The sequence below is a fragment of the Muscardinus avellanarius genome, assembly GCF_963383645.1.
Source record: "Muscardinus avellanarius genome assembly, chromosome: 2".
Classification (NCBI taxonomy): Eukaryota; Metazoa; Chordata; class Mammalia; order Rodentia; family Gliridae; genus Muscardinus; species Muscardinus avellanarius.
Window position 1 is genome coordinate 21,147,100 of NC_137787.1, and position 15,481 is coordinate 21,162,580.

At 58.1% G+C, this 15,481-nt stretch overlaps 1 protein-coding gene across 2 annotated transcripts in view; it reads left to right on the forward strand.

The window, feature by feature from the left end:
* Positions 1 to 2,513: 2,513 nt before the first annotated feature.
* The window catches only part of TNS1 (tensin 1), a gene marked incomplete at both ends in the record, with an annotated part of 220,739 nt that continues 207,771 nt past the window's right edge, over positions 2,514 to 15,481 (forward strand). For both annotated transcript variants that reach the window (XM_080688952.1, XM_080688953.1), the window contains one exon: positions 2,514 to 2,672. In XM_080688952.1, coding sequence (XP_080545078.1) covers positions 2,514 to 2,672 — 159 coding nt within the window. The remainder of the gene's footprint in view (positions 2,673 to 15,481) is intronic.

A 15,481-nucleotide genomic window follows, 5' to 3' on the forward strand; every position in this document is an offset into this window, starting at 1 on the left:
CACGTGAGTACGATGGGCGGCCTCCGCTCACGGGCAGCCCCTGGGTCTAGGCACTGAGCGCATCGCTTGACAGCCTTGTCTTGTTTAATCCTCACAGCATCGCTAGGAGGTTAGGAGCTCCGTTTTGTACAAGGTGAAATGGGGCACAGAGTAGGTGGATCTTCAGCCAACATCACAAAGTCATAAGTGGTGAAGGCAGGATTTGTAGTACTGGGGCTTGAGCCCGGGGCATTCTATCTCTGAGCTCCATCCCCAGCCTGATTTTTTATTCTTTATTTTGAAACAGGGTCTCACTAAGATGTGGAGGGCCTCACTGAGTAGTTGAGGCTGGCCAGGAACCTGTGACCCTCCTGTCTCAGCCTCCCAAGTACTGGGATTACAAGTGTGTGCCACCACTCTGCCATGCGAAGGCAGAATTTGAACTCAGATCTGTGTGCCTGGAGGGCCCGTGTTCTCAGCCGGGGCTGAGAGCAGCCCTGGGACTGCTCCTGCCGTGTGGACTCAGGGCTGGGGAACGTCCTTTCCTGTCTACATGGACAGTCCTCAGCCCTGGCAGAGCATTGTCATCCTTGAGACCCAGATTCATTCTTTCCTGGGCCCCAGCTGAGTGGAAAATGTAAGGCTGGGACTGAGCTGGACGCTGGGTGTCGGGGAGCAGGGCACCTTGTTTCAATCCTGCCACCCTCTTGCAGGGGACTCAGCCTGTTCTCCTTCCAAGGGGTCCTGGGACTAAAAAATGGACACTGTGGCCCCCCAAAACTAGTGGGTTTAGTCTGAGATCCCGGAGTCAAGAGGTGTCCTGCCTTTTAGATAGTGGCTGCTGGAGTTTGGGTTGGGGTGGGAGTAACGAAGCAGTGGGTCACAGGCTCACTAGCCCCAGCACATCCCAACCTAGAAAAAGAGAAAGACCCCGGCCTCAAGAAGCAGAGCGCAGCCGGGGGAGGGGGCACAGAGCACCTGGGCTGCCCACCTGGACACCTCATCACTGGGGTTGTGCTTCCGTCCTGTAGGAATGGGTACCTGGACTGGGAGGCGGGCACTGGTGAGGAGGGGGTGAAGTGGAGGGGAAAGAAGGTGAGGGGGTAAATGAGGGAGGGTGGGGCGGGGCACAGGGAGAACCGGCTTGGGTATCTAGAGACCTAGGTTGAGTCTCCATCCTGGCCCAGCAACTCACTGTGTCCTTGGGCCAGTCACTCCCCTTTCTTGAGGCTTGGTTTCTCGACCTGTAGACCAAGTGATTGGCCTGCTGATCTTTCTAGCCCAGATTCTGTATAAAACCCACTAACAGCTAGGATACCTCCTCCGTCCCTCATCTCTCCCTAGGATTCCTCTGCTCCTGGCTCCTGGCATCCCTTCCCCTTCCCAGCTACCCGGCCCTCCAGGCCCTCCCCACTGCTCACCTGGTAAGGGCAGGAGTGCTGGGCTCCACAGCCTGGGCCTGTCCCTAGGGACTCTGGTGCTGCAGGGCACTTCCTAGTGTTTGGGACCCAGTGACTCAGGCCCAGCCCAGCGCCCTGGAGGAGGAGCCAGCCCTTGCCAGGGAGAAGTGGTAGAGTCGGATCAAGGCCACTGGGGCTGGCCCCCCTCAGGCAGGGCCCGGTAGACTCCTTGCCTGCTAAACACAGATCCAACCCTGGCTATACAACAATTTCCCAGTTCTTTTCCTCCTGTCTTTCTTTTTGTTGCCACCAGATGGCGCAAAGAGGCTGAAGTGCCGGTCTAGTCCTGAAGTCTCTTGTAGGGAGCAGAGGACAAAGTCCCACCTGTCGCCCCCTCTTTCCCACCTCAGTCCGCTGAGGTCCCACGAGTGCTGGTCACCAGTGCCCTCCTCCCAGTCCAGGTACCCACTCCCACAGGACGGAAGCACAACCCCAGTGAGATGCGGGGTCCAGCTGGGCGGCCCAGGTGCTCTGTGCCCCCTCCCCCGGCTGCGCTCTGCTTCTTGAGGCTGGGGTCTTTCTCTTTTTCTAGGTTGGGATGTGCCGGGGCTAGTATTGAGGGGCAGAGAACAGAGGAGCAGCAGGGACCTGCAAGAACTGTTTTCACAAACCCCAGGAAACACCTGTAAACACTCCTAAACACAGCGCTCTCCAAGCCTGTCTGCTCTGCCCACTCGCAGACCTGCAGAGGCTCGGTCCCCCGTCTTTGCCCCTATCGAATCTCTCCATGGCTTTCTCGCGTATCTGCCCTCTGCCTCTCCAGACGCGTGGTCCTGGGTCTCTTTCTCCCACTGCTCCCAGCCCAGCCGGCCCGCGCCCCCGGGGTCCCGCCACCGCCCCTCTCCTCGCCCCCCAGCGCCCCACGGTCTCGCTCGGCCCCTGGCTGCGCCCAGAAGCCGGTGTCACCGCCCCTCGCCGGGCCGCACTCCCCCGCGCCCGCGGTGCAGCGGGGAAGGCGCGGAGCTGTAGGGCGGGGGGCGTCGCCGCGCCCTGGGCCGGGCCAGCGCAGCGGCTGGGGGCGGGCCGGCTCCGGGGCGCTCGCTTCCCGCCCCGGGCCGCCGGGCGCCCGGCCGGATGGGCTGCACGGTGAGCTTGGTGTGCTGCGAGGCGCTGGAGCCCGGGCCCCCCTGCGGCCCCCAGCCCCCGGGGAGCTCCCCGGTCCCTTCGCCGCCGGCCGACAGCTGGGAGCCCAGGGGCTCGGGCCGGTTGGAGAGGAGGCGGCTGCTGCTTCAGGTAGGGAGCTGCGGGATGGGTGGGGGATGTTTTAATTGGAGAGCCCAGGCCACCGGAGATAGGTAAAGAGCCGAGACAGCAAAGTGCGGTCCACGCTTGAGAAGGTGTCGGCAGGACAGGTGCCCTTCCTCATTGGATTGGGAGTGGACTAGGACCAGCTGCAAGGGCAGCCAGTTTCTCTCGGGTCTCACCTGGGTCTCTTGTGCCCCGGGGAAGGGAGTGGTGTGGGACCTGCTCCTTAGAAAGAGGCAAATAACCCCGGTGAGGTTTCAGAGCCACCAAGAGGGAGCAGGACTGGAGGGTGGAGGATTGGAGCCCTGTGGCCAGACAGCAAAAGGGTAAATTTCTGGGAAGCTGGCCTGTTAGGGAGAGGTGAGCAGGGGCTCTGTGGCCTGGAGGGGTTGGGCCTTCTGGTCCCACCAGAGCAAGGAAGGAGAAGAAGGATGGGGTGGGGGACAGCCCACCTCCCCCCTGCATATCCTTTCTGGGTGAGTCTTGGATCCTGGAAGTGGGAAAGCGATCCAGGGGTCAGGAGGAGCCGGAACCAGGGGCAGGTGCTTGTTCTGGATAAACTGTCTGCTCAGAGCTTCCAGGCCTGATAAAGGTATGACACTGGATTTTCCTGAAAGAGGAGAGGGAGGTGTTGGGGTTACCAGAAACTAGTTAGTTTGGCTCTACCTGACCCCCCCATCCCAGTCTGTCTGCCTGTTTCAGGGTTCGGGAGGCAGCAGCCTTTTTTAGGTAGTCGGGTTATGCTGGGGGCTACCCAGAGAGAGGGTGACTCAAAGTGCTCCCTGAGTGAGTGGCCTCTTCCAAGGCCCTTCTAAGGGGTGCTGGTAAGGCCAGCTGTGTCTGCATGTGTGGGTGCGTGTGTGTCCTCTGTATGTCCTAGTGTCCCTGTGGGCCCACGTGACTGGGTGTCCTTGGGCTAAGCCGGTGGTTATGGCATATTTGTCGCTACACTCCACAGTGTCAGGCAGAGGGCTGGGCACTTGTAGATGGAACACTCCCTCCTGCAAGGGCTTTAGCCCCAGCCGTGGTGTGGGACAGTTGGGGGATGTAGCTGTCGCCTGGGCCCTCATAGTGACTGGGGGTCCTGCCGTGATCCCCAGGGAGGCCTGAGCCTTGTTTCTGATGCTTAGGGAGGGAGGGTGTGCCCCGGAGGGTATGGATTGAGCATCCCAGACCACTGCTTCTTGGTCATGGCAGAGAACAGGGGTCAGACCTAGGACCACTCCAGAGTCACCAGATGCCTCCCCTGCCTCAGAGCCTCATAACTCCCCTCTGCCCTCGGAGGTGTCAGGGGCACAGAGGTCACAGCCTCCTTCCCTAATCTCTTCCTGTCTCAGATCTTTCTTGGCTAGGCAGTTCTTCCAGTCAGAGTTCTTCCTCCGGGAGTTAGGACACATTTTCTGGCATTTGGGGGTTGGTCTGAGAAGCCCAGGAGGCACCTGTTTTGCCACTGGCTCCTGGTGGAGCTGCTTGAGGCTGAGAGCACCTGGTTTCTCACCTCCTTTCCTGCTTCTTGGACTAGTCCCAAGCTTAATTTTCTGTCTGGTTTGGTCCTAAGACCTGGGCCTGTGGGCTTAGGATTCTTGGTGGGTTTCCTTGATTTCTCCTGACTCCCCAGCCCCATCCTCATGCAGCAACCTTGATGTGGGATAGGTGTGTGCGGGGCCCTGTGAGCTTAGCCAGGGATGGTTCAGAGTTTAGGCTGAGATGGGGAACCAGGGGCCTGGAGGTGGGTGATCAAAGAGGGAGAGGCAGGAGGGAGAGGGGTGTGTGTGTGTGTGTGTGTGTGTGTGTGTGTGTGTGTGTGTGTGTAAAACAGCCATGGGGACAGGGAAAGGGACAAGCCTCTGTCTGCATTCAGATGAGCTAGTTCCAAGTGGCCTCTTGAGAGCTCGCTGTGACTCACTCCTTCCTTTATCTGCATGGATAAAACTCCATCCCAGCCTGTGGCTCCTGGTTTGGGCTCCAGCGGGGGGCGGGGGGCACTGGGGCTGGCAACTCTCGCCCCTGCCCAGGCCCCCATTCACAGTGCAGGTCTCAGGCGATTATGTGGCTTAGGGCGGAGCAGCCTATCACCTGGGCCCTTGCTGAAGGAGGTGTGATCCCCATGTCCTTGTGGATAAACATCTCCTGGGCTCCCTGCCCCTCAGGAGCCAGGGCTCAGGAGCTACCAGGCATCTGGGCTGGCAGCCAGGGCCCTCCCCCTGACAGTCCCGCAACAGACACAAAAGTACCCTGCATCGCCAAGCTTCTCCCATCAGCCAAGATTCGCCCTGAGCCACAGGCTGGGCTCATGTCCCGACTCCTTTCCCAGCCTGCTCATCTCCTCTCCCCTCCCCAGGCTGCACTGCCCGCTTCACCTGCCAGCCGCCCTCCTTTCCTGACCTGTGTGCCCGTGCCCAGGCCTCAGTGCCTCCTCTGGCTTGAATCTGTGGCCTGCTGCCCTTCCTCACTTTGAGGCGGGCTGCCTGCCCTGCCCCCAGGCCCCTGGGTCCTAGCTCTGGGTGATGAGAGCCTTGAGCTGGGAACCTGGCGCCTCTTGGGTGGACTTGTGGTCTCCCCAGTCACCCTGCAGAGTCCTCCTTCAGCCCCACATACCTGCCTCAGGAGGAGGGAGGGTGAGGTTTGGCTCCCCTCCTGAGCGTTCCCGCCAAATCTTCTCTGACCTGGGTGCCAAGGGCCCTGGCGGGCATTTCCAGGTACCGGCCTCACTTTCCAACTCTGGGCCATATCCCAGGACAAGTGGGTGCTTGTCCGATGGCAGAGAGAGCAGAGGGAAGAGACTGCAGGCTGGTTTTGCCTCCTCCTTCCCAAACGTGGACCCTGGGGTCAGCTTGTCTGGTGTCTGCTTCTCCCAACCTGGAGGCCCCTTGAGTTTAGGGGCACCAGGGAGTTCAGGGCCTGGAGTCTCCCCTTCATCCCTCTCGTGGGGTCCTAAAGCCTCAATGGAAGGTCTGGGGTCCAATCCAACTCTGGTCCCTGTGGGTTGGATGGCTTCCTCTTCCTCTCCTAGTTATACAGAATCACAGAGCCCTAGAGCTGTTAGTGGTTCTGAATCTTTTTACTGAGAACCTGGTGAAATCTATGGATGGCCTAGGGAGATGTACACACACACGCACTCACACTCACAGTGTCATATGCTTCTTCAAGCTCACCCATCGCCCTGCTTTACCTACCCTGCTGTTTCACAAATAAGCACCCTGAGGCCCAGAGAAGGGGAGAGACTTGCCAGGGTCACACTATAGGTGAGTGGCAGGGCCAGGACTACAACCCAGCTGTCCTGGCCTCAGACAAGTATGAATTTTGTCCCTAGCAGCAACGTTTGCCTTCCGCGGGCATCGCCTGCAAGACTGGCAGGCCTGGCCATTCACCTGCCTTAAGCCAGGCTTTGAGCTAGGAGCCAGGGACAGCCCGAGAGCATGTTCTCACCCCAGGGGGGTTGTCAATGCAGCGGGAGAGATGGAACAGACTCCAAACAAGCAATTGCACAAATAAAGGTATGCCTGGAAACAGTGCTCTGGAGGAGAGATAAAGGATGTCGTGTGGGCAATGGTACCAGAGGGACTGGACTAGGAAGGGGAGGAAATGGTATGTGAATAAGGATCATAAGCAGACAGAGTGGGCTGAAGCATGCTAGGTCGGCTGCCTGGGGGTCCTGAGACAGGGCTGCTGGGAGCTCTTACAGAAGTTTTAAAGGATCTTCTCGGGCTCATACCCAGGTTGTGTGTGGAGGGCAAGGGGCAGGAGCTGAAGTTCTCAGGCTCAGAGATGATGCCCATGGAGAGGGCATGTGAGGCCCAGGCTGGTTGGGGGGAGAAGGGGGGTAGATGGGCAGATTGTGGGGTGAGAAGGAGCAGGAGTGAGGGGTGAGAGGGCTCCCCTCATCTTACAAAGTCGGTGGCCGATAAGATGTCATCAGGCAGTTCTCCATTTCAGTTTATAAAGTATTTCATAAATACCAAAAAGTTTATGTTCCACTGACTGAACACGCCCATGTGCCCGGCTCGCAGAGCCAAGAAATAGAGCCTCACCATTTCCCTTCCTGCCCCTGCCAGACCTGATTTTAATGGGTTCACTCTCCAGACCTCTGGGTTGATTTACCTGTCCCAGAACTTCTTACGGGTGGAGAGCGTTGTCTTTTGCATACACACCCTCCTCTTCCTCTTCCTCCTCTTCCTCCTCCTCCTCCTCCTCCCCCCCCCCCTCATTTTTGGAGACAAGGTCTTACTGGGTTGCTGAGGGCCTAGCTCAGTTGCTGAGACTGCCTCCAACCTGCAAGCCTCCTGTCTTGGCCTTCCAAGTACTAGGGTTACAGCCGTGCCTCACCTTGCCCAGCTCCCGACTTCTTTTGCTCAACTTGACGGTTGTGAATTTCATCCTTATTCTCGTGTGCAGTGGTAGATCGCTCCTTCTTGTTGCTGGGCGGTAGTGCGTTGTGTGGACCTGTACTACTGATTTATCCCTTCTGCTGTTGACAGGCATTCTGGTTGTTTCCAGTGTGGGGCTATTGGGACAGCTCTGCTGTGAACATTTTCATGAGTGCCTTTGGGTGATCATATGTTCTATGTCTGCTGGCTGCAATTCTGCCTCCATGTTGATGGCTGTCTGGAGACCCCAACCAGCGAATCACTCTATATGGGGAGCATATCTGCTGTCCTGGCAGCGGGTGTGGGATCTCTTGGGGAAGGAGGGAAGATGCTCCAGTACCCTCATCTGTTCCTTGTAGTGACTCTTCTCATCCTTCCTGCCCCTCTGCACCCCCAGTGTGGGACTCAAGAGGAGAAGGGGGACAAAGGTCTAGACAGCTGCACTGGAGTGGGGTGTGTGCGGGTCAGCCCACCTCCTCTCTCAGCCTTTTCCCCTGTCTGAAGCGGACCTGGTCCCTGGGAAGAGAAGAGGGTATGAGGCTAAGGGCCACGCCCTCCATTCCGTCCTCTTTTCCGGATGGGCAAGAAGCCAGCCACTGCCTCCTTTTCTGATGTATGAACTTGTCAAGGGCCCCTGGCACCAGGACGGAGCCTAGTGCCAAGGGCAGGCAAGCTTGGGCAGCCCCTGGAGGAGCGCGGACTGTGAGTGGGAAGTGGAGGCTGCCATCGGCAGAGGCCACGGGAGGGGAGGAAGGGGACCTGGCGGTGCCAGCGCCCAGGTTCTCTCTCACTGTCCCCGTTCTGATCCCTAAATTTACCCCACCCTGGGAGACCCTCCCCTTGGTGCTTCTGGCCGGTCCTTTCCCTTCCTGACCCAAGTAGGTCTAGAGTCCAGAGCAGGAGGCTGGGTCTCTGACCCTACCCCAGCCAGTGGATGGAGGGGTCCCAGCTTAGTGCCCCCTTCTAGCCAGGGATGGGAGTGTTGGGGTGTTTCTGGTGGTACCTGTTCACAAGTCTATCTCCCCATCAAGTCTATAAGCCAGTTTTGGGACAGAGCCAAGTTTTAGTGAACTTGGTATCCCAGGAACTTAGCAAAGGACCCGGGACACACAGATGCTCCATACAGGTCGCCCAGTGGCTGGATGGGGGTAGGACAGGACAGGCAGACATCCCAGAGGAAGGAGAGGACCCACACGGGGTCAAGCACCTCTCTGAGAGCAGTGGGCAGGGCGGAGCTACTCTGCCAGGCAATCAGGAGTCTCTCTGGGACCTTGGGCTCCACTGGGGCCTGCGCTCCTTTGGGCTCCCGGCAGGAAGATGCAGGTGTGGGAGGGGAGTTAGGATGTGCTGTGGGGTCAAGGTCAGGCAGGGCTGGAGGTCAAATAGGAATGTATGCAGGGCGGGATGGCAGGAGGGCTTTGCGAGGGTTGAAAGACCGAGGAGGGAGATGCGGATGGCTATCTTCTGTCCTCAGTGCAAATTTCTGCCTTTCCCCAGTGACTCTGGGCATTCCTGCCCCTCCCCTTCTCAGGAACGTTTGGACATCCCACTCCACCCCACTCCTTCTGCCACAGCTGAACCAAAAGGAGTCAGGGATGGCCTGGTGCGTCCTAGACGCGGTCCTGTCTCTGGCCAGCTTCCGTCCAGTGCTCTGTGGGCCCCGGGGCCAGGGAGCCATGCTGGCTTTGCGCCTAGCGGGAGCCTCTCCAGTCTCATCTGTCTGCTTGCCTCTTCCCCATCATCCTCTCAACCCGTGGCCTCGGCCCTCAGCCATCTTCTCTTCTGAGCATCTGCCTTTATCCAGGACCCACCGCCCTCCCCTCTCGCCCGCTCACCTCTGTCCAGCACCAAGTGTGAGCACATGTGTCTTACTGAGTCTCTTAGGACTCGGTGTTGCTGTAACACAATACCTGAGACTCTGTCCCTTCTTCCCTCTCCTCCCCTTCCTTCCTTCCTTCCTTCCTTCCTTCCTTCCTTCCTTCCTTCCTTCCTTCCTTCCCTTCTTTTTTTTTTTTGGCATTACTGGGAATTGAATCCAGGGGCACTCTACCACTGAGCTACACCCCAGCCCTTTTACACAATTCTTTATTTTAAGACAATATCTCACTAACGCAGGCTGGCCTCAAATGTGCAGTCCTCCTGCCTCAGCCTCCTGAGTAGCTGGGATTACTGGGTAATTTTGATGAGATATTTATTTCTCATAGTTCTAGAAGTTGGGAAGTGCAGGACTAAGGAGCCATATCTGATGAGGAACTTTATATCACAGGGGAAAGATGATAGGAAGAGTGGAGAGAGAAAGAGAGAGAGAGAGAGAGAGAGAGAGAGAGAGAGAGAGAGAGAGAGAGAGAGAGAGATCAGAGAGGCTGAATTCTCTCTCTCTCTCTGGTGTGTGTGTGGTACTAGGGATTGAACCCAGGGGCATTCTACCTCTGAGCTATACTCCAGCCTGTTTTATTTTGATATAGAGACTCACTAAGTTGCTGTTGCTGGCCTCAGACCTGCAATCCTCCTGTCTCAGCCTCTCACATACTGGGATTACAATCATGCATTACTGTGCCTGGCTAACTTCACATTTTATTTTTTTGTGGTACTGGGGATGAAACCCAGGGTCATTTTACCTCTGAGCTACACCCCTAGCCCTATATTTTATTCTTTATTTTTGAAACAGAGTTTCATTGAGTTGCAGAGGTCCTCACTAAGTAGCTGAGGTTGGCTGCAAACTGCGATCCTCCTGTCTCAGCCTTCCAAATGCTGGGATTATGAGCATGTGTCACCATACCCGGCTCTAACTTCACATTTTATTTTATTTATTTTTGTGGTACTGGTGGGGGGACCCATGGGCCCTCTACCTCCGGGCTACATTCTCAGACCTATTTTATATTTTATTTGGAAACAGGGTCTCACTAAGTTGCTGAGAGCCTCACTAAGTAGCTGAGGCTGGCTTCGAACCTGCGCGATCCTCCTGTCTCAGCCTCCCAAATACTGGGATTATAAGTGTGCACCACCATGCCCGGCTTAACTTCATATTTTAAACTATCCCTGGCAGGGCAGGTATGGGGCACCTGGAACCTGCAAATGGGTCTCCCTCACAAGTGTGTGTGTATGTGCGTGTGTGTGAGTGTGTGCTGGGGTGGGGGCACGTGTCTGCAACAGGCCTCTCTTCCCTGAGTGACCCTTCCTCGTCCCTGACTCACCTCCGCCACCTCCTCACCCCCAGCCCATAACCACAAGAACGTAGCCTGGCAGGCTAGGAGTCAGGCCAAGGCCGCACCTAGTGCTGCTGGCTCTCAGCCCTGTCCTTTGGCTCTGTTTCACGCGCTGCCCAGCCCGGGCATCCCTCCCACGGAGACTGGGGACAGGCCTGGGTTTGTTGGGACCCCGAGACCCAGGCCAGGCCCATGGATCTTACCCTCCCAGGGTGGGAGGATGCGGAATGGAGGGGCAGGTTGGGTGGGATCCCAGGACCTGGGTCTGCGGGCAGCCTGGGTGCAGAGGCCTGGACCGAGTACTGCTGGCTCCCCGTCACATCCTGGTAGGGGAGGGTAGGCGCTCAGGGAGTCTGGCCATGGTGGCAAGGAGTGAGCATGTGGGAAGTGTCGTCGGGCCTCATTCTCCTTCCTCTTCTGCCCCTCTGGTCTGCCACCCTGCACTGTCCCTGCCTTGCCTACAGGATGAGAACTCTCTGGGGCCAGAGTCACCCTCTTCCTACTCTCCTCTTGCGTCTCCCCTCTGCCTTCTTTATCTCGTCAGTTTCTTGAGTTCTGCCTCTTTCTTCCTGTGTGTCTGTCTTGCCACTTCTCTGGAGCCTGAAGTCCCTTTCCCACCCTCTTTTTTCGGGGGAAGATTGAACTTGGGGCATTCTACCTCTGAGCCACACCCTCAACCCTATTTTATTTTGATGCAAATTCTTGTTAAGTTGCTAAGGGCTTGCTTAGTTGCTGATGTTGTCCTCAACCCTGCCATCCTCCTGTCTTGGCCTCCCAAGTACTGAGCTTAGGTACATGCCACCACGCCAGGCTACCCACCCTCTATCTTTACCCCGAGGGCAGGGCCGGGGATGGCAGGCTCCTCTGCTGGGGAAGAGGCAGTGTGAGGATTACCTGGAGTTCAGCTTTGCTTTTGCCACCTAAGGGCTCTGCATCCACGAGCCTATCAGCTTCCTCCATCGCCCTATCAGCCCTTAGCACAGCGCGGGGCCATCATAAAGGACGACTGTCGTTGTTACTGTTGGGTGGCTGCCGTAGTCCAAGTTCTCCGGGAAATGGATGGGGTCAGAGGTGTGGGCCGTATCAGGGGAGAGGCCGGCTGGACAGGAAGGAGCCCAGGAGGCCCCAGAGGCCTGGATGCAATGCGAGAGTCAGACTGAGGGAAGGAGGGGAGGCTGGGAGCTGGCAAGGCCTCCTGCACTCTGAGGGGAGTTCAGCGAAGCTGACAGAGCTGGCTGACAGAGAACTCTCCGCTGACGGAGAACTCTCCAGAACGGGTCTACCTTAGCGAGGCCTCGCTGAGTGGGTGAGAGCAGCTGGGGAGGTTGTGGCCCCCTGCAAACAGCACAGACTGCACAGTGAGGTCCTTTCCTGCTCCTGCTTGCAGGCAGGACACGCTCTTCTCATGCTACGGAGCTAGGGATGTGAGAGGGACAGGGCCTTTGGTCTGGGGGTCTGAGGTGGGTCGGAGGGTTGGCGAGCATCTGGAAGGAGGCAGCAGCTCGCCCCGGGCTGGCATGCTCCCCTCCAGGCCTGGGCCTGCTCGGTCTGGCTGCCAGGCCTGCTGGCTGCACGCCGGCTCCTGGCTGTCGGACAAGTATCCTTTACCCCAGTTGTGTTAGATGGTGCGGCCCGACTTGCAGCAGAGAACAGATTCTACCCACTTAGAAGCCTCTCCCTATTCTCCTCACTTCTCCTTTCTGTGTAGGAAGCCCCAGTGCTGAGGGGGAAACTGAGGCTGGGGTACGCTGGGCTTGGGAATTCAGGGATTCACACTGTACTAGTCTCCCCTTCCTCTGGACAGAAGCTCCTACCCCAAAGTTCATGGGGGGGGATGGGCAGCCAGAACTACCCCTGCCTGCCCCTGACCTCGGCTGTCCTCTGGGGCTGGTCAGAGTTGGGGCAGGGGTGCCCAGTGTGGTTGCCAAGCTGCAGTACCATTAGGGAAATGAAGTTGGAGCGGAGTGAATGTTTCTGGGCACTGAGCTGAGGCCGTCTGCGGGAGGTCGGACAAGGCCCAGCTGGGCCAGACTGTCGCCCTCTCCCGCCGCCCCCTCAGCTCGCCGTCACTGCGGCAGGCAGCCGGCAGACTGTATTGAGATGTGCGAGGCACCCAGACGGCCTCTTGAACCCTGGCCGTGCAGCATGCTAAGCAGGGCTAATTTATTCCCTGGTCTCCTAATGGAAATGCGGCCAGCAAGCAGGGGTGCAATTTGGAGGCAGGTTCTGGGGCACAGGAGGGAGGCGGCTTTTCTGCAGTTCTGCATCTTTCTGGGATTCCACACTATCACTCCAAGTTAGCCTCAGAGAGCAGCCGCGTGGCTCAGGATGCGGGTGAGGATGAGGGACCCGATACGGCAGGCTGGAGGGATCCTTTCTTAGCTGGGTGCCCAGGCAGCCTGCTTAGTGTCCCTGAGGCTCAGGTTCCTCGGCTGTGAAGGGGGGAACATGGCACCCTCTGCTGCTGCTTGGAGCCTACCTCCTGGTATACGCCGCGCTCCGGGATGCGGTGGGAGGCAGCCCTCTCCCTGCTCCCTGCGCTCCGTCCTGCGTGGCATCTCCTGTCCCTCCTCTGTCACCCTCCGCAGTCTGCAGCCCTCAGGCCAGCCGGGGATGGGGGCAGACTATCCTGGGAGCGCCTCTCTGGGGTGGGGAGGGAGAGCTGGGCACAAATGCCCTCATTGCAGTGGTGACGCAGTGAAGGAAAGAAAAGCCAGGGAGCCGGCGGATCTGGTTGCAAGTATGAGCTCTGCCAAAGACTTAAGTTGTGAGCCTCAGTTTCCTCATCTGGAAAATGGGAAGATGGCACCTACCTTGCAGGGTTAGCAAGGATGTAGCGTCCTAGAGCATAAGAGGGGCTCAATAAACAACAAATTCCTTCTTTCTCTGAAAGGAGTCTTTGGGGTCAACATTGATGCCTTCATTTTGCCGACTCAAGCAGCAAACTCCCCTCTGAGCTCCTTGGGAAGTGGGGCTGGGAACGGGGCGAGCCCTGCACTCCATTCTCTTACTTGGCAGGTGGGCCAGAAGTCAGTCAGCAAGAGTGGTCTTTTACAAACAGCCGCACGTGTCACTCGGGACGGCCCTGGACAGTGATCCCGGCAGGTGTTATTCCTTGCTTCACAGGCAGGGAGACAGGTCCAGATTCAGCACTGTTGGTGGAGTCTAAGCATTCCAGGCCTCTGCACTCGGCCTCCCGTGTCTCACATGTTATTCTGCTAAGCAGGCCAGCCCCTGGGCTGGATCTGTTAGTGGGGAGGATTTCCTCTTGTTCTCAGCAGCCTCTGGGAGCAAGAGGTCATTGTCTTGCCTGACTAGCCAGCAGATCTTATCCTGGGACACTTCTGACCCTGGCCTGGCCTTGAACCTTGAAGGCACCTGCCCCCAGCTCCAGCAGAGTCAAGGGAAGGGCCAGTCTGTGGCCTCCACTTTCTCTGGACACAGGTGGGGTCAGGCCTGTGGCCCCCATGTACAATTACTTCTCCCTTGGTTGCCTCTAACAGGTTGGCAAGTTTGCCTGCCCCCCACAAGAAGCAACTCCTAGCCTTAGTTTTCTCCCCACCCCCAGAGCACGAGTCCCATCCCCCATCGCGGCTGCCCTCCGGTGGCTGTCCCTGCCCCCTGAGCTCTTTAGCAGCTCAGGGGCTGTGAGAACAGTCCCCATCTTGCTTCCCAGACCTAGTAATGGGGCATTTCCAGCTCTGGGGTCTCCTCTCTTCTTCCCTCCCCCTCCCCCATTTATCTCTCTCTCTGTGAGCCAGAGGCCCTTTGTGAGGGTCTTTGTGTGGATTTGAGCTCCCAAGACCATGCAGGGGGACAAAGGGACACCCTTCTCCCCTCTCTATTGTTCCCTCTCTTCCCAGGAGTGTGTGTGTGTGTGTGTGTGTGTGTGTGTGTGTGTGTGTGTGAGAGAGAGAGAGAGAGAGAGAGAGAGAGAGAGAGAGAGAGAGAGAGAGATTGGATATGAATGAACGTGTGTGTCCATGTCCCAGACTGGTGTCTTCCCTATGTAAATTAGGGGACAGGGAGAGGTCTTAAAGGATAGGGGTACAGCATAGTCCTGGGGTCCCTGGACCTTGGCTGAGTGGCACTAGTGGAGGAGGAGGCTGAGATTCCCCGAGGAGGGGCATCAGGCCTTAGAGCAGGTGGGACAGAGGCCAAGGCCCTGGCTGCAGCCTGGCACCCTCATGACCTCTACCTCCCTGGGACACCACCATCCTGTCTCTCTCGTGCACCCCTGCTCTCCTCCTCTGGCTCCCTCAGCTCCCCTCTCTGTGCCGCTCCTCCTTCCCACCCTGGCATCTGCCCTCCTTGGCAGGCCCTGTTTCTGCCACTCAATGCCAGCTCCAGAGAGGCCCAGCGCCCTGTGCCCTCCCAGGGCCTAGTCTGCCCTGACTGCTTTCCCTGCCCTGGCTCGCCTTTTCCCTGCCCTTTGCCCTGCTCTGCAGGGGCCTCTCTGGGGTGCTGCCTCCTTAGAGCTCAGCCCCCACCATGGCACCCCTTTCCCTTGGCCAGCCTGATGACCCCATGTCTAGAATAACCCTGGGTGTCTGGCTGCCTTACTGGCTAAAAATAGCCGCCCGCTTGGTGTGCTTTCAGGGCGGTCTGGGGCAGAGGCAGAGTCCAGCCCACATGGTGCCTCATGGTTTCCTTGGGCCACGTGTTCTGCTGGGGCCCTGGGGTCTCCCCAGTGCCCTGCTGCGATGACCACTGAGGGGGTCTCCTGGCCCTGGTGGATAACACGTGGGCAGAGAGAGGCCAGCTGAGAGCCAGGACCAACCCAGGATTCTCAGCCGGTAAGCGTGGGTGCCTGAACCCCAGGGCAGCGCTGGAGAGTGCTGGAGGTTATGTCAGTGGCGTTGCTTGCAGGCAGGGCGAATAGAGCTCTGCATGCTTCTTCTGAACAGTGGCTGGACCTCTCTGCGTGGTGGCTTTCTTACTGGCAGATGGCTGCCTTTGTCCCTTGGGCGACTGTTGGATACCTATGCAGGGTCAGTGGGTGACAGAGGCTGGTGGGCTCTTCTGCAGGCTCACCTGACCAGCAGCTCCCATCCCTTTAGCCTGACCCCTGGCCTCTCTGTCTCCTGGACCTGCACACTCTCCCTGTGTTGGGGCCTCAATTCCCTTGCTGGTCTCCAGACAGCTATATAACTGGCTCAGGAGCCTTGGGTTTGAGGATGTCTGTAGATGACAGTCCTACCACTGTCAGGGTGGTGAGGAGGGC